The sequence below is a fragment of the Schistocerca serialis genome, chromosome 8 (assembly GCF_023864345.2).
Source record: "Schistocerca serialis cubense isolate TAMUIC-IGC-003099 chromosome 8, iqSchSeri2.2, whole genome shotgun sequence".
Lineage (NCBI taxonomy): Eukaryota > Metazoa > Arthropoda > Insecta > Orthoptera > Acrididae > Schistocerca > Schistocerca serialis.
Genome location: NC_064645.1, coordinates 493,761,621 through 493,781,516, shown reverse-complemented (window position 1 = coordinate 493,781,516; position 19,896 = coordinate 493,761,621). Strand labels below are relative to the sequence as shown.

Genomic DNA, 19,896 nt, shown 5'->3' with positions numbered 1-19,896 from the left:
AGAGAGAGAGAGAGAGAGAGAGAGAGGGCGGGGGGGGGGGGGGGGGGGGGCATTAGGGAATGATTGACAAGAACGGGGGAAAGAAATACAGTAGAAGAGGTATGGGTAGCCTTGAGAGATAAAATAGTGAAGGCAGCAGAGTGTTAAGTAGGTAAAAAGATGAGGGCTAGTAGAACTCCTTGGGTAGCAAAAGAGATACTGAATTTAATTGATGAAAGGAGAAAATATAAAAAATGCAGTAAATGAAGCAGGCAAAAAGGAATACAAATGTCTCAAAAATGAGATTGACAGGAAGTGCAAAATAGCTAAGCAAGGATGGCTACAGGACAAATGTAGGTGTAAGATAGGTACTGTCTACAGAAAAATTAGAGAGACCTTTGGAGAAAAGAGAAGCATTTGTATGAATATCAACAGCTCAGATGGAAGGCTGGTTCTGGGCAGAAAAGGGAAGGCAGAAAGGTGGAAGGAGTGTATAGGGGGTCTATGCAAGGGCGATGTACTTGAGGGCAATATTATGGAAATGGAAGAGGATGTAGATGAAGATGAAATGGGATATGTGATACTGTGTGAAGAATTTGACAGAGCACTGAAAGACCTAAGTCAAAACAAGGCCCAGGGAGTAGACAGCATTCCATTAGAAGTACTGATAGCTTTGGGAGAGCCAGACCTGACAAAACTACCATATGGTCAGCAAGATGTATCAGACAGATGAAATACCCTCAGACTTCAAGAAGAATGTAGTAATTCCAATCCCAAAGAAAGCAAGTGTTGACAGGTGTGAAAATTACCAAAGTATCAGTTTAATAAGTCACAGCTACAAAATACTAACATGAATTCTTAACAGATGAATGCAAAAACTGGTAGAAGCCAACCTTGGGGAAGATCAGTTTGGATTCCATAGAAATTCTGGAACACATGAGGCAATACTGACCCAACTGCTAATCTTAGAAGACAGATTAAAGAAAGGCAAACCTACATTCCTAGCATTTTTAGACTTAGAGAAAGCTTTTGACAATGTTGACTGGAATACTCTCTTTCAAATTCTGAAGGTGGCAGGGGTCAAATACAGGGAGTGAAAGGCTATTTCCAACTTGTACACAAACCAGGTGGCAGTTATAAGAGTCGAGGGACATGAAAGGGAAGCAGAGGTTGAGAAGGGAGTGAGACAGGGTTGTAGCCTATCACTAATGTTATTCAATCTGTATACTGAGCAAGCAGTAAAGGGAACAAAAGAAAAATTTGGAGTACGAATTAAAATCCATGGAGAAGAAATGAAAACTTTTGAGGTTTGCCGATGACATTGTAATGCTGTCAGGGACAGCAAAAGAGCTGGAAGAGCAATTCAACGGAATTGACAGTGTCTTCAAAGGACAACATAAGATGAACATGAGCAAAACAAGGATAATGGAGTATACTCATATCAGGTGATGCCGAGGGAATTAGATTAGGAAATGAGACACTTAAAGTAGTAGAACAATTTTGCTATTTGGGCAGGAAAATAACTGATGATGGCCGAAGTAGAAAGGATATAAAGTGTAGATGGGGACTGGCAAGGAAAGCGTTTCTGAAGAAGAGAAATTTGTTAACATCAAGTATGGATTTAAGTGTCAGGAAGTCTTTTCTGAAAGTATTTGTATGGAGTGTAGCCATGTTTGGAAGTGAAACATGGACGATAAATAGTTTAAACACGAAGCTTTCGAAACTTGGTGCTGCAGGAGAATGCTGAAGATTAGATGGGTTAATCATGTAACTAATGAGGAAGTAGTAAATAAACTGAGGAGAAGAGGAATTTGTGACACAACTGGACTAGAAGAAGTGATCAGTTGGTAGGACAAATTCTGTGGCATCAAGGGATCATCAATCTAGTATTGGAGGGAAACACGGAGGGTAAAAATCATAGAGGGAGACCAAAGCATGAATACACTAAACAGATTCAGAAGGATGTAGGTTGCATTAGGTACTTGGAGATGTAGAAGCTTGCACAGGACAGGGTAGCATGGAGAACTGCATCAAACCAGTCTCTGGACTGAAGACCACAACAACGACAACAACAACAACCACAAAAACAACAACAATTTTTGAGTCCAGATATTACACTTAAAATTCCACACTATTAATTTGTTCATTTTTCATGTCTTTGTCAATAACTCATTAACAATGGATTTTTTGTTTTTTTCATTTTCAAAACTATCAGCTTTGTTTTACTCTAAATATTGGAGACAGATACAAAATACAGAAAAGAAGAGGGCATTTGGCTGTTTTTCTGTTGGCAATGTGGTGCTTTCAAGGCTTAGTTCAGATTCAGATCCTTTGTTAGCCATTGATCACATGTAGCACAATAGGCTTTACATTGATGGCATGACACGACAGCAATCACTACATTAATTGCTGCTCACATTGTACATAAAATAATTTAGCCTATTTTCACTAGATGTACAGAATTGTACTCTCAATACTAAAACTCAATTTCTACGAATTCTCTTAAAGTGTACAATGAATTGTTTATAAACTAGTTATGCAACTTATTTTTAATTTTATAGAAAGGTGTGTTGCTTGCAGAAGATGGCAATTTACTTAAAAAATTCAAACAATTTACTTTGTGTTTATGTCAACTAAGCCTAGAAATGTCAATACTCATTTTGTTTCTGGTGTCATGAAAGTGTATATTTTCTCTAGTGTCAAATTCCACAATGTTGTTTTCAGCCTATATCAATGTTGCATATATATATGAAGATTTATCACTGTCATTATTTTGGTCTTAATGAATAAAGGACAGCAGTGTTTCCTTGAACCAACCTTACACATTATTTGTAGCACCATTTTCTGAATCACACATGACACGACACGACATGACACGAGTGACCCCATAACATCACCCCACAAGATATGAGAGATTGAAAAAGTCCAAAGTAAACTGACCTAAGATACTTGTGAGAAATAAGATAAGATAATTGACAATGTAGGCAGAGACTGTGCCATCTACTGGCTTATTTTCCCTTGTGAATATATTTGGAAAAAAAAAAGAATTGCATCCTTTCCTGGAGTTATCGAAAGTTTTAATAGTTATGTCTTACCCTATTGTTGTCCGCCGTTACGGTTGTCATAGATTTTAGGTAATTATGGCTCTTCTATTCCAGGTGTTATTGAGAATACTTATCCATTTATCACATTCATGAAAGTAGTAAAGCATCTCCATCATTATTTTCATTTTCTGAAGCAAATTTTCTCTTACTGGGCCACTAATGTTGAGTATGGTATTTTTCACATAGGCACCATTACAGAGAAAGCTATAAATAAATATACTTCATGCAATTAAAATTAACAAAACAGTGTGCTACTAATAAATATACATAGATTTGAATCCTAAGGTTTCAACCCATGAGACAAAAAGAGAACATGTTCATATATTGTTTTTGCTTTGGTGTGCAATAACATGGCATGTTAAGTTGCAGACAGGCGCAATTAAAAGACACTTACATAAAGCTTTCAACCACAGCCTTCATCAGCAAAAAAGAAACACACACCAGTAAGAGCACCTCATGCACATGTGTCACCAATAGGTCATATCGACCATGACCAATATGATCTTTGACTGAGATCGGACAGTCAAGCTGCCATGTTTTTCTACCAGTCTGCATTTATGTCTCTTGCTGTGAACAACTACTGTGGAAATATATATTTATGTGCAGATATTTGTGGGACAGTTTGTTCAGTATACCTCTACACCCATCTCGATCCCATACGGCGCCCCCAAAGTTTGCACATCTCCCGCGACTACCGCACCGGGTGTTGTAGCATCAACAGGTTATGTGCATGCCGCCATGGCCGCCTCACTCAATGCTTTGTTCGAAGATTTGAAAGCTCAACAACGATTGCCGGACCTCTTAATTCCTCCGCCAAAAACAGGTTCTACATTAATTCACAGTGGTTTGTGATCTCCAGTCGTGTTAATCTCAAACTTTGTCGCTCTACAATGGTCGAGGGCTACACCACTAACACAAACAATGGACTCAGGTTTCATGTCGCCGGACTGTGCTCACCAACGTGTTAAGTTTGAAGTTAAAAATATTCAGAACTGTGTACCTACCGATCGATTGCATAATGCTCAAAGTGATCTAGATTCACACACATACTTTGACTCTCAATGGGCCGCAACGACATTTACTGTGGTGCCATGGACAGTGCCGCCATTACCACAAAACGCACCCATCTTTTTGAGTTGCATCATGTGTCCGATGACAACTAAAAATTCCTGTGTCTTGTCACGCACCTATATGATCATTCAGACTTAACTTACAATCTACTCCTCTCACCACCGCCTCCACCGAAATATGAGTTTGTGAAGAATGTGAAGAAGACGATCATTGAATGACTCACCTGCTCACCACAAGAATTAATCATTGAGATCTTGTATGAGGAACACCTGGAGGATGGAACCCCATAACAACTCTGGCACCACCTTTGGTTACTTGTGAATGAACATACCATGCCGGACATCACTCTGCGGGCAGTGTGGTCTGCCAAGCTGCCTACTGACCTACAGATCCACCTGCTACCGCACTCCTTCGAGTCAATAGGCTCTTGTCTCCTCATCGCAGACCAACTGTATTCATTGCTATGACAACGCCAGCCAGCTCACCACTCACCGCTAGTTGGCACAACTGCTCCCGCTTACCGGCCAACTGATGGCAGAGGCAGGGCTCGCTCCTCCTCAACGCCTTCTACATTGCCTGGCAGCATCTGCTCACTGTCTCCACCATCCGAGCACTCCAGGATCACCCACATACCATACATGCCGGTATACATGCCAAAATAATTCGACGAGGACAAGCCTCCTCCGCTGCCACAGTCACCACCACATCCGGCTCATCTGTACTGCTGGTACCACAAGGTTTTCAGCAAGGATGATAAGTAGCGCTTTTTACCTTGCCAGCACCCAAACGCCGACCGCAGGACCTAAAAGATGGTGAGTCCTGTGGGGAACCTCATGGGCGTCCTCATACATTGACTCTGTCCACTCGTCCGCCCTGCTGAGCGGTCATTTTTATGTGAGTGACATTTTGTCACGGCTCACTTTCCTAGTCGACACTGGTGCTGACGTGTCAATCATACCTACATCGATGGCTCCCCCTGTCTTTTCACCAACGAGGTCACTTCTACGAGCTGTCAACTCATCAACATTACAAACTTTAGGCTCTGTCAAAGTTACGGTGCACCTATCTCATTCTCTGTATTTTCCATGGACTTTATACATTTCTGACATGGATGAACCAATTCTGGGTATGGAATTTTTGTCCCATTACAAACTCTCTCTGAACGTAGTTCAGGGCTCAGTGCTACACCATCCCACTAGCACTAAAATACTGTGCTCCCACAGCTATATTCCCTGCTCCACTTCTCTTGCAACATGTGAGTTAGTACACAAGTGCTCCGTCCTCACGGGTGACATTGTGACCTGTGTAACTTATCTACTGTCAGAATACGACTTGGCAGCACAACTCTACGGGGACAATGACGAGCTGACACAATGCATCGCACACACCTACAACGAACTCATTGCAGCTCTTGATTCGCTACTAAAACTGCAGTCCACAGTTCGACTACCTAATCGAGCTTCTCCGGCTGACACCAGCTTGGACACTCATCAGGTTAGTCCAAACACATTAACCGCATGTGACAATTCATGTCTGTTAGACTCCGCACCCCCGACGCGCTCACCACGTTCAGTGCCTTGTGTTTTAAACAGTGCTTCTAATGACAGTCGCACGCACGATGCGACCATGCACACCACACAAGCAACCGCCCCACGCGTTGATAAACATTGCCCCTCTCTCGTGCGTCAGCCATGTGACTTGGCAGCCATCGCTGATCAACGTGCAATGCCAACACCACTCTCGCCCGCACCAGTCATCAAGTGCAAGGTTGACAGCACACTCGCCGCACATTCCGACCTACTCCGCGTTGCACGCACAGCTGCCCTCTCCACACAAGCGTAAGCCGCACTCACGTACTAGGCATGTGACTTTCGGGCTACCCTCTCCCACTTGCGCTAACGGCTATGCCTCGTCATGCCCTAGTCATCCTAAAAATTTGCATCAGGACAATGATCAGTCTTATGTGCAGTTTCTTCCGTCATTGACAGAATGATGCACAAGATAGTTACCACTGCTGGCCCTCCTATTAGGCACAAGATTAGATGCCTCAACCCCATTAAGTAGCATGTGGCCCGGCAGCAAATTAATGAACTTTTGGAGGCAGGTATCCTGCAACAGTCAGACAGCAATTGGTCTTCACCGATTCACCTCACCCACAAACACGACGGTTCTTTCCAAATGTGCAGTAATTACAGATAGCTAAATGCTCATACTGTCATGGACAATTACCCAATGCCTAACATACACGATTTCACTCATACGTTATCGCGCACTACAATCTTCAGTGTTACTGATTGTAAACATGCCAACCACCAGATTCCCATAGTGCCAGAAGACATCCCTAAAACAGCTATTATCATGCCGCTTGGTTTGTTCCAATACAACTTCCTACCATTCGGCCTGAAAAATGTGGCACAAACGTGGGAGTGATTCATTGACACCATCTTACAGCAGTTCGCATTTTGCTTTACATATTTGGATGACATACTCATTTTCATCAAGTCGGCTGAGGAACATAAAAATCATTAATCCATGGTCCTCCAGACCTTGAACTCCAATGGCGTCAAGGTCAACAATGGCAATTTCCAATTGCACCAGCCTTCCGTCACTTTCTTGGGTTACACCGTCTCCACCAATGGAATACAGACTCCCAGATCTCGTGTGCAGGCCATCACGTCAATGCCACCCCCTGCTACTTACAAAGAACTCTGACATTTCCTGGGCACAATAAATTACTACCGCCGTCACCTGCCCTCTTCTGCCGCTATGCAGGCCCCACTGACAGACTTGCTGTCGGGTAAACAGATTTCAGGTCTCAAACCCATTTGCTGGACTGCACCTTCAGTGCACTAAAGTCTTCTTTGGCTCACACCGTGATGCTCGCTCACCCTGACCCCTCAGCCGAGTTGTTCACCATTGCGGACGCCAGTGACATTGCGGTGGGAGCAGTACTACAGCAACGCAAGGCAGACACAGTTCCCCTCTTCATTTCTTCTCTAAAAAAACTATCAACAGCTCAGAAGAAATACTCTGCTACCGATAGATAACTCCTTGCGGTCTACGAGGCCGTCAAACACTTCTGCCCTGATGTGGAGGGTCGCTCATTCTTCATCCTCACTGATCACAAAATCATTTGCAGACACTTTCTGCAATGACCAGCTAAACTTCAGTGTTGCACATAGCCTTACCCTCCCTCGTGAGTGTGAGCTGACAACAATCCGCGCCTTCAACTCGCTGGATGGCTTAGTTAGCGTCCGGGCTTGCCACACCTACACCCCGCCATCCGCCGTTCAACCTCCTGCTCACGGGCCGGCTGCCGCATTGTCCACCCTTGCTAGCTCAACGGCTTCAAGGTGGACCTACCTCCCATTGTTATGCCTCTGCATTCTGCCCTGGTCGAGGTGGAGGTTTCGGTCGTGTCTCTACCATCTCGTATAACCACCAACAGCGTCAACGCCCACACTGTCTCCAGCCAAGACTCACCTGTGGTACTCCGTACTGTGGGGAGGGGGGTTCTTTCACTGAGATCTGACATTCGAGCCGCCATGTTATTCTACCAGTCTGCATTTATGTCTCTTGCTGTGTACATGTGTACGACTACTGAGGAAATATATATTTATGTGCAAATACTTGTGTGACAGTTTGTTCAGTATACATCTACACCCATCTTGTTCCCATACACATATGACTGTCAACTCCAGCATCTCGGGCCTGAGCGCATGAGATGTGCTTGCTTGTGTGTATGAATGGTATGTGTTTCTCTTTTGCAGTGAAGGCTGTGGCTGAAAGCTATATGTAACTGTATTTTAATGTTGCCTGTCTGCAACTTAAGTGACTTCCTTACAGAAAGTAGCAATCTGGCTTTTCCTACATTGTTGATATTTCTACCTAGAGTTTCCATTGTTAAAACAGATAATTTCCATACAAGATGGGACACCCTTGATATCTTTCTGCAGACATGATTAATATGAGGTTGCCAGTTTAATCTGGAATCAATATGTATTCCAAACATTTTTACAGATTTTGCTTATATGTCTTTAGCTAGTCTCAGCTGCAGGTGTTGAGTTTTCTGTGGACTGCTCAGTAGTTTATTTGGCTCTGGCTCCGAGCACTATGGGACTTAACTCCTGAGGTCATCAGTCCCCTAGAACTTAGAACTACTTAAACCTAACTAACCTAAGGATGTCACACACATCCATGCCTGAGGCAGGATTCGAACCTGCGACCGTAGCGGTCGCGCGGTTCCAGACTGAAGCGCCTAGAACCACACCAGCCAGCAGTTTATTTGATAAGAGGAAGTTTAGTGTTGAGGAGAGAGTGTCCAGTGGTTTCTGGTGTAACCTTAACATATCTTGATACGTGGTGATTAAAGATGTGTCATCTGCGTAACAGATAACTGACAAACTAATGTAGTAAATCATTAATTGCAACAATCAAACAATGGAAAATCCAGGATGGAATGTAACAGTATTATGAGATGGAAAGTTGCTACTCACCACATAGCAGAATGCTGAGTAGCAGATAGGCACAACAAAAAGATTTTCCACTTAAAGCTTTCGGCCAATGGCCTTTGTCAACAATAGACACAAATACGCACACAACTGAAACCACACTGCAAGTATCAAAACCAGTGCATGATGGGAGTGGTGACTGGGTGGGTGAAAGGAGGAGGTTGGGCGGTGGGCGGGGGAGATGTGGGGTGGGGTAGGGAGGGGGATGTAGCAGAAAGGAGAGAAATAAATAAAAATAAAATAAAATAAACTGGGTGTGGTGGTGGAATGATGGCTGTGTAGTGCTGGAATGGGAGCAGGGAAGGGGCTCGATGGATGAGGACAGCGACAAACGAAGGTTGAGGACAGCGACAAACGAAGGTTGAGGCCAGGAGGGTTACAGGAATGTAGGATGTATTGCAGGGAAAGTTACCACCTGTGCAATTCAGAAAAGCTGGTGTTGGTGGTAAGGATCCATATGGTAGAGGCTGTGAAGCAGTCATTGAAATGAAGGATATGATGTTTGGCAGTGTGTTCAGCAACAGTGTGGTCCACTTGTTTCTTGGCCACAGTTTGTTGGTGGCCATTCATGCGGACAGGCAGCTTGTTGATTGTCATACCTACACAGAATGCAGCACAGTGGTTGCAGCTTAGATGGTAGACCACATGACTGGTTTCACAGGTAGCTCTGCCCTTGATGGAATAGGTGATGTTAGAGACTGGACTGGAATAGGTGGTGGTGGGAGGATGTATGGGACAGGTCTTGCATCTACGTCTATTACAGGAGTATGAGCCATGTGGTAAGGGGTTGGGAGCAAGGGTTGTGTAAGGATGGACAAGTATATTGTGTAGGTTTGGTGGGCGATGGAATACCACTGTGGGATGGGTGGGAAGGACAGTGGGCAGGACATTTCTCATTTCAGGGCATGATGAGAGGTAATCTAAACCCTGGCAGAGAATGTAATTCAGTTGCTCCAGTCCTGGGTGATACTGTTTATTGAACTCTTCTGGCTCAAGCAAAACATCTTTACTTTGGGTAGAAGAGGATTCTTGTGTTATAATATCCGAGGCAACCTTACATTTATTTAGAGCTCCTCCTACATGATTTTCAAAAGCAACATGCTTGACATGTTCAGCTAGATAAGTTTTTTACATTTCAGGTAAGCATTATAAGAAAAGTCACACTGCTCTGTGCCACATTTGTAATTTTTTTTGTACATCTTGTACAGTGAAAACATCTTTTCCCTGATACTAGCAAGGTCATCAGCATACCATTGAAACTTTTTACTTTTTCTGCTTGGTTCAGTATACTTTCTCAGTGGTGAGCAAGAGTAGCACAGATCAATACATGTCTTAAAGAAATGATTGAAGAGATTTTCAACAGTTGATTCATCTACATCATATTCATAAAGTCCTGGTTCACATTTCTAAGGCATTCTGTGAATAACTTAACACATTCCTCTTTCCGACCTCTAACCCTTGTCATGTTTGACTTCTTATTTATGGTCTTGTAATCATTAATTGACTATGCATAGAGGCATGTGAGGAGTAATGATCATAATCTGCAAAACATTCTTCTGCTGTGCTAATAGTGTATAGGTCTCCTAGAAATTAATTATGATATGGTCTAAATAGACATTCCCACATGTTGGGCTACTGTTATTACAATATAAATTTAATGACCTAAGTAGGTATAAAAATGTTGTTTAAATCATTAGGAATGAAAAAAATCTACTTGACTTTCTGTAAGCCAATGTCCTGAGCTGCACACTACATAGTGCTTATATTGCAGCTCGAAATTTTGTTCTTGTGAAATTGTTCAGAGTGATCGCTGATACTGTTATCTTAAGCTACTAGGGCTAATTTTTATTTTCTTCTTTTTATTATTTGTTGGTTGTTAATTTTAGCAGTGTAGCTTCACACTGCCTACAGTTTAACAAACATATATGTAGCTCTTGTTGTTAGGGTCCTGTTGGTTAAGCTTTGATTACTTGGATTAGCACATTCTTTTGTGTTGTTACAAAGTTATGTATAAGAAAGAATGGACAGGCAATAGGCCAGTTGTGTGCAGAGACAAGGGAAATTGGTCACTGTCTGGAAACACCTTTAAGCCATGTAGGCCAGAGCTGACAGATGTCAGGCTACTTCCATGGGGTGAAAGCTGTAGCACATTTGGCGTTTCTAAAATCACTATAAACACTGATGCTGCTGAGAGTAATCTAACAAGTTTCTCCTCACATGACAATTAATGGCAGGAAACTGCAGTCTTGCATATCTCTAGATAGAAAACAAATCCTATCCCCTTATGCTTTGCTGTACAGAACATGACACTATATACTAAGATCGTCATATATTCCAGTGATGAAATTATATGGGCAAAGGTGAGCACTAAGGTGGGTCAAGCATGGTAACTGGATTATTTTACCCATATATACACAACTTGGTTTGGGAGCAGAATGATTAAGAGAAAAACGGAATGTATTGTGGTTAGATTTTCTGAGCCTGTCATTGTACTAGGTGTAGAGGGAGATTTCAATTAACCAGCTCTATAACAGGACACTGATGTTATTAAAACAGGTGCCAGGGGTAGGAATATGAGTGAGACTGTTTAGAACATCTTTTCAGAAAATTACTTTAAGCAGGTTGAGAATAAAGTTGTGAGGTCAATGACTTAGAGCTTCCAATTTCGTGAGGTCAATGACTTAGAGCTTCTAATAACACACATGATATTGAAGAATGAGATTTTCACTCTGAAGCAGAGTGTGCACTGATATGAAACTTCCTGGTAGATTAAAACTGTATGCCGGACGGAGACTCAAACTCGGGAAGGTAGGAATTAAAGCTGTAAGGATGGGTCACGAGTCATACTTGAGTAGCTCAGTTGGTAGAGCACTTGCCCGTGAAAGGCAAAGGTCCTGATTTTGAGTCTCGATCTGGCACACAGTTTTAATCAGCCAGGAAGTTTCAGACATGATATTTTCTACTGGTGATCATACAGATGTTGTAACATAGATGACTACAGATATAAATAGGAATGTTAAAAAAGGTAAGAAAATACAATTTCTCAGAAAATGTGACAAGAAACACATTGCACATTGTTTGAGAAGATACCATTTAACGTTCATGTCTTGGAGACAAAGATGTAGTTGATATAATTTAATAGTATTATACAGCACACTGTAGACAAGTATGACCTACACAAGACTGAGGGATGAGAAGGGCCCACTGTGGCTAACTAGCCATACCAGTAGCAACCACAAAAGTAAATTGAGGTTCTCACAGAAATCAATGCCTTGTTGACAAAAGAAAAGCTGAACAAACCCAAAATGAGCTTATGAGCTAAATAAAACAAGTGTTCAATGACCATAAGAATAAAGTTTTGCTGATTGATCTGACAAAAACGTGACCACCATAAGTGTTACATGCAATTACTTAGAAGTCAGTCTGGCGCTAAAGTTTGTTTTAGTTAAATAATTTGCATATTCCATGGATCATTATTGTGACCTCTAGATATGGAAAAACTAGTAGAAGCCGACCTCGGGCAAGATCAGTTTGGGTTCCGTAGAAATGTTGGAACACGTGAGGCAATACTGACCCTATGACTAATCTTAGAAGAAAGATTAAGGAAAGGCAAACCTACATTTCTAGCATTTGTAGATTTAGAGAAAGCTTTTGACAATGTTGACTGGAATACTCCCTTTCAAATTCTGAAGGTGGCGGGGGTAAAATACAGGGAGCGAAAGGCTATTTACTATTTGTACAGAAACCAGATGGCAGTTATAAGAGTTGAGGGACATGAAAGGGAAGCAGTGGTTGGGAAGGGAGTGAGAGAGAGTTGTAGCCTCTCCCCGATGCTATTCAATCTGTATATTGAGCAAGCAGTAAAGGAAACAATAGAAAAGTTTGGAGTAGGTATTAAAATCCATGGAGAAGAAATAAAAACTTTGAGGTTCACTGATGACATTGTAATTCTGTCAGAGACAGCAAAAGACTTGGAAGAGCAGTTGAATGGAATGGACAGTGTCTTGAAAGGAGGGTATAAGATGAACATCAACAAAAGCAAAACAAGGATAATGGAATGTAGTCAAATTAAGTCGGATGATGCTGAGGAAATTAGATTAGGAAATGAGACACTTACAGAAGTAAAGGAGTTTTGCTATTTCGGGAGCAAAATAACTAATGATGGTCAAAGTAGAGAGGATATAAAATGTAGACTGGCAATGGCAAGGAAAGCGTTTCTGAAGAAGAGAAATTTGTTAACATTGAGTATAGATTAAAGTGTCAGGAAGTCATTTCTGAAAGTATTTGTATGGAGTGTAGCCATGTATGGAAGTGAAACATGGACGATAAATAGTTTAGACAAGAAGAGAATAGAAGCTTTTGAAATGTGGTGCTACAGAAGAATGCTGAAGATTAGGTGGGTAGATCACATAACTAATGAGGAGGTATTGAATAGAATTGGGGAGAAGAGGAGTTTGTGGCACAACTTGACCAGAAGAAGTGATCAGTTGGTAGGACATGTTCTGAGGCATCAAGGGATCACCAATTTAGTATTGGAGGGCAGTGTGGAGGGTAAATAGAGGGAGACCAAGAGATGAATACGCTAAGCAGATTCAGAAGGATGTAGGCTGCAGTAGGTACTGGGAGATGAAGAAGCTTGCACAGGATAGAGTAGCATGGAGAGCTGCATCAAACCAGTCTCAGGACTGAGGACCACAACAACATCAACAACAACAACAACAATAACAGATATGATGTGGAATGAGCCAATGAGCAATAATGTAAATACAATAATACTAAGCTATTTTAAGTGATTCTTAGGTTTTAGCAGCAGTGTGTGCTTCAGAGGAAACAATCTTCCTTGCAGCAACGACGACAATCAAGACTTTGCAACCCGTTGAGAGTTGGGCTTTTGAGCTGTGTTCAGAATCCTGCTGCTAGGATTTAGAATATTGGTGGCATGGCAAACTGCAAGACCACACTCTGCTGCAGTGGTGAGATGGATTTTGACATACCATGGTGGAACACTGTGCTTCTGTGGTCACCCATGTGACTGGAGGCAGGGCTCTGTCACAACACAGCTGGGCAGAGTGACTATAAATACAAGCACTTGGCCTCTAGTAACACTTTTACGTGTGTTACTACTGGTTTCAGAACTTCTGACTACAGCTGATACCATATTCACACCAGCCAATGGTCCTATGTGGAGGCAAGCAGTTTCAACTTTGCTGGTAGTGTTATCAGCTGGCTATGAGCTACTGCTAGGTCTGATGGTTCCAGGTATTAAGCTGGTGCTAGCAAAGAAAGACTTTCTCTAGGGTTTCTTCAAAGGACACTCTGAGAGTCTCCCAGCGTCCTGGATTCAATGTTGGATATCTGTATGCCAGGCCTTCTGTTCATAGCCACTGTGGCATAATCTGCAGGTCACATGAGGTGCCTACTTTACATAAACCACACCAGTTACAGCCTTCCACTGAGGTAAACTTCACAGCCTCCCCCCCCTAAGAGCCAAGCACACAGCTGGGAGTTATGACTCAGTAGCAACCTCTGCCTGGGTGACTACACATGCATTCAGGATGCCAGCAACAATGTATGTATGGAGGACTTCCAGGATACAGGATGTTACTACTGATTAAGCTCTTCTGATACTGCTTTCAATATGGTAGTGGTAGAAAACTACTCAAAGCCTCCAAACACACCATTCTGAGCAGAAGCAGCCATCCTGGCTAGTACTGGTGCCTAAACCCCTGACACATTACAATTGCACAATCAAGAGCAACAGTGTGTGCTATACTGGAGATCTTCGCAAAAGTTATTGGCAACCCTTCGGACATCCTACGCACATGTGCAGCCTATGGCTCCTTCATGCCCCAGTGACACAAACTTGCCTTCTCACAGTAATGGACAGATACCAGGTGGCAGTATCAGTGGTGGAGGGGGGGCCAACTCCCAAGAGATGTATTCATGTCCACCACACATGCAACCAGAAAATAGTGTCCCAAGTATTCTGCTGCAGGACTCTGTAATTGTCGGTGCCAGAGCTGCACAGGTCAGTTTTCCAGCCTCTCCTAGTCTTTAGGTGGGTGCTATTTTCTCCATGATCTTAGGATGCTCTCAGAGTCCATTGTATAGGCTGCTATTGTATTCAGCATCCATCATTGTTTCCTTGGTACACTAATACTGTATCCAGGACAGCTTCATCAGACTCAGAATATTTTCGACACAAGTGTATTTGTCTATGAAGATCCTAATTGTGTTACTTTATCAGACACTGGAATCACCACACTGTGAAGTCTTCATATCCGTAAGACACTGTAATTGTCATTTTGTTATTATCGTTAAAGCAGATATTTTCTTTCCTTGGTCAATAAACTGTTTTCCTTGTGTCACTGTGAGCAACGTATCAGTGTGTTTCCAGCTTAGTTGACGATTCAATTTAGCATCCTTTGTGGGTTTTCTACACAAAATGGAATTTTCAACATAGCTGGATACCTAGAAACATATAGCTAATCCGTCATGCTGAGAAAGCCTCTCAGTTCACAAAGTAAGACAATTCCTAGTGGACCATACAGTGAAGTGAAGTTCATGAGCTATTTGTATTACCCAAGCATAAATGTCTTTCATGAAATACTTAGATCTAGTAAAGTTGTAAACAGGCAAACGACTTTGAATTCAGGACATAGAGTAAACAATGTGTGTGTGTGTGTGTGTGTGTGTGTGTGTGTGTGTGTGTGTGTGTGTGTGTGCGCGCGCGCGCGCGCACACACAAAGAGGGGGGCGGATGACGGTAGCTCTTTGTTATTTCTATTTGCACTACTGATCACATGATACTGAAAAGGAGAATCAACACTTAAAAGCACAAACAAATGATATATTTCCATTCTATAGAAGTAGATTTTAGTAGTTCTCAATCACACTAAATCTTCTTTACCTACCTGATATAATCAGTTCTGAAGGGGACTGATTAGATTCACAATTTCTTATATTTCCTTGGTCTTTTCGTACACAGCTTTCAAGTTCTCTCTTCTCTTGGTTAATATTACACTTCACCGTATGTTCTTCTTTTTCATCTGACACAGATAAATTTTAAATCAATCTTTTTTGCCATAAAAACTAATAAGTAAATTAGCTTTGAAGTGTAGTTACTTGTTTCAACTCACTGGAATGTCACAAAAAATTAGACTTTAAAAAATAATTTGATATTTTGTAACCATAATTTCTGAGTTCATACTTCAGATTTAAAATTATACATTGTTCATCCTTAATCTTTTTGAGCACACTAAATAATACTGGCACTCATAGCATATTCTAAACCATTAGCTTTTTTACTCTTAATATGGAGATGGAGAGGGAGAGAGAGAGAGAGAGAGAGAGAGAGAGAGAGAGAGAGAAAAAGGCAAATGGGATAGGAAGAAGGCATTTGTTTCTCTATGTCCAGTACAATAGTGTCTAGGCCAGTGGTGGCTGCTGTGTAAGAGCACGCAAGCACCTTAACTTTCGACACCTCGCAGATTTATTGGTTATTTTTCTTTGAATGCTGTTAAATATAACATACATGCTGCAACCTGAAAGATACAGCACTTAAATCTACCATGCTACTGCTCCTCTTGACTCCATGAAACTTGGCATCACTGTCCCAAACACATCTTCAGTTGTGCACGTTCTAAGGAGCTTTTGCGCCTGTGGAACTTGCATGACATAATTGCTTTATGGGCCAAACACATACGGATTGGATAAACAATGTACATGGTTTGTGATGTGCACATCTAGCCAGTCACTCAATTAGAAGTTTACATCAGTGCCACCAGGTGGCAGCACATGCAGCGGACATTTATCCCCATTTGCTCAGCATAAATCTTGATAGATGATAGCACACTGCTCAGATATACTAATTCACTCACTATATATTGTAGTAAAATTGGATCGGGCATCAGTATATGTTAAAGTTGTACTAATAGTAATTATATTTTGTGGATTTCTTAATGAGTTATATTACATTAAGTTATGAATTTGATCATAGATTAATCCATTGGAGGTGCTGGAATCATAAGGGCCTAAGGCACATCGTCATCGATTGTGAGGTTGTAGCACTTATTCATGGTTCTGAAATCTGTTGAACTTATGGTGAGTCAGGTTTACCTGTGATGTAGCCCACAATGTACACATGAAAATTTACGAAAAGATGTATATTGGTTTCTCTGATATTCATTTAAACGTGGTATCAACAGGTGCATGCTTTAGGCCCTTAGGGATCTCAGTGCCTCATTTGTATTCTAGTCAAGTGACCATGTTGGTGCACTTTCCTACTTGAGTTTAATCAATTCCACAAAAGGCATTTTGTGTTTGGAGTTTATTGTCTACTGTGCTGGAATTGGTTTTCATGTGCAGTGTAAACATGAACTATGTTTACTCTATTTTAAATGCTAACAGAAAAGTAAAGCTGTGAGGACAGGTCATGCTTGGTTAGCTCAGCTGGTACAGCAATTGCCCGAAAAAGGCAAAGGTCCCGAGTTTGAGTCTCGGTCCGGCACACAGCTTTAATCTGCCAAGAAGTTTTATATCGGTACATACTCCACTGCAGAGTTAAAATCCCATTCTGGGAACAGAAAAGTAAATTACCAGGAAAAGTTAGCCGCAAGGGAACTAGGGAATCTGAGACAGAACCTTTGATTGAGTGTATGACGAAATAAATAAGCATGACTACAAGCAAACATTTAACAAGGAAGTGTACAGTTAGCACAAGTTGTGTGGGTGCAGTGTAAGAATATATGATTTTCAGCCTGGAAATAAATTTTTGAACTAATACATCTATTAAGGATCTTGTACATTTGTATGGAAAAAATGGAAAAGCACGAAAACTCCCACTTACATAAAAATACAAAATGGAGAGTTCAAAAGCTTACACATTATTTCATTATTGCCCTAAGCTGTACTTAATTCTGTACAAAAGAACAAAATTTCACAAAACAATTCTTTCTTTTGTCAGATAAATTACATTTCTTCTTCTTCTTCTTATTATTACAACTGTTTTTATAATTATTGGCAGTGGCTGAAGTCATATAAACTTGTTGATAAGGATATCTGTTACGTAGCAGATGCCATTAATTTCACACTGTCAAATTTATCTGTCTAAAAATTTGTGAACACACCTCTAGCAGTTCTAAAATCTCTCCAAACAGTGATGTCACTGACCATAATCTGGCATGTTTATCCTCACATAGGTGAATGGCAGACACTGTAATTTTGCATATCTCTAGGTGGAAAACAAATGTGGGTACTGGCTGCATGGCTGTCCCCTTAAGCCTTAGCAACAGACATTGAGTGCCTCTGATTCAGAACAGTACACACAAGCTAGCACAGGAGTCTCTTGAAAAATCCAGACAAACAGTGTGGTTCAATGGGACCACCAATGTTAAGAAGGTAACGAAGTTCCTGTACTAATAAATGCAGCTAGCCTTAAACATGGGGTGGAAAAACAGTTCACAATTTGCAAATTTCTACCAGAACCAGTCACAGTCCTCTGGCTTGATGCCAAGTGGAAGGCATAAACCAGAAGCACAAACTATTTTTTGACACTCTCTAGTTGGTAAAGATAATTGTAGAAGTCAGTCACGTCCCTCCTCTTGCCCGCTCCACCTCAAAAGGTCAGCAGTACACCACAGAGGACGCATATACTTCCTATACTCGCTAATGAATTCTATGCTGCAAACTTGAGAAAGCAGTAAATTACCCAAGTTGACTGCAGAGGAGAACATTAATTCTTGCAGATCACAAAGGGACAACGTAAATGTGATGCTAGTTAACTGCAGAAGCATCTATATTATAATCATAGAATTAGTATAGTCCTTGAAAGGTAATACAGGCTATGTGCCACCAGCAACAAAATAATTGGCTGAAATCTAAAATTCAGATGTCAATGATACTCTTATATTTATTACTAAAGAGAACATAACAACATCTAGTGATATTATCACAGATTCTGAATATGAAATAATCCGGGTGTATGTTAGCACCAAAGTAGGATAATGCACCACTTAGATCAGGCGGTGTAGTGGCAGAATATTTAAGAGAAAACAAAGAACATTGCTGTTAAATTTCCTGGTATGCTACTGTGGGAGACAGTGGGAGATTTTATTTTACCAGCTGTAGAATGAGACACTGGCATAATTAAAATGAGTGTCAGGGACAGGGACTTAAGTGAAGTTGTTTTGAATGTCTTTTCTGAAAATTACTAAATTACTTTGAGCCATTAGTTAAAAAATGAATTTGCAAGGGCAAGTCTACAGAATCTAGCAGGTATCAAACAGGAATTTTTGTAACAGTAACCATATGGGTTATAGCTGTTATAGCATAAATGACTAAATGTGTAAAAAGGAATGTTAAGAAAGACAGGATTTTTTTTTCTAAAGTGTGACAAAAAACAGTTGGACATTACCCGAGCAGACATCATTTAACATTCAGTTTTGGAACAAATATGTAGTGGTTAAAATTTAAAGGTACTGTACAACACATTGTAAGCAAGTGTGTACTGAGCAAGGTTGTTAGGGATGGGAAGAATCAACGATAACTATAGCCACATTAGAAGCTGAAACAAAAGCAAAGAGAGCTTCATCAAACTTTAACTGAAGTCAAAGTATTTTGAAACACAAAGATGAACACAACTGAACAAAGCCAAAACATGCACCAGGCACAAATGCAGAAAGCATTCAATGAATAATGAATATAAGAGTAAAATTTTGTTGACTGATCTGACCAAAACCCTAAGAGGTTTCATCCCATGTAGGCTTTCATGGCCGGCGTCTTCATCAGTAAACACTTCCAGGCTAAGTTGCCATGGTCGATCTGTAGAACTACTTCTCCCTGACGTTTTGTTCTCAACTAAGGAGAACATCTTCCGAGGTGAGTCGACGACTGGCTGCTAGGAGCTGGGGCCGCCGCTTGTATGGAGATCGTAGAGGGCGCCACCGCACATCACGTGGCGTCGATGTGTAGCTATCTCTGGCTATCGTCTGTTCTCTCGATTGCAGGCAATCGATTGTCACATGATTGATGCAACGTTGACCGCCATATCTTGTCCAATTTTAATCCTTCTTCTTTACGATTAAAATTGTATTGATGTTTGTGGATTTCAATTGCCTCTCTATACATACGTGTATAATAATGTGACGTCCTCGCTAGCACGCTTGTCTCACCAAATTTTATTTCGTGATCTCCATCCTTAAAAACATGTTCCGCTACTGCCAATTTGTCGA

At 41.3% G+C, this 19,896-nt stretch overlaps 1 protein-coding gene across 2 annotated transcripts in view; it reads right to left on the bottom strand.

Moving 5' to 3' along the window:
- Positions 1–19,896, bottom strand: part of LOC126416279 (uncharacterized) — a 212,181-nt gene that overhangs the window by 72,089 nt on the left and 120,196 nt on the right. For both annotated transcript variants that reach the window (XM_050083923.1, XM_050083924.1), the window contains exon 6: positions 15,580–15,714. In XM_050083923.1, coding sequence (XP_049939880.1) covers positions 15,580–15,714 — 135 coding nt within the window. The remainder of the gene's footprint in view (positions 1–15,579; positions 15,715–19,896) is intronic.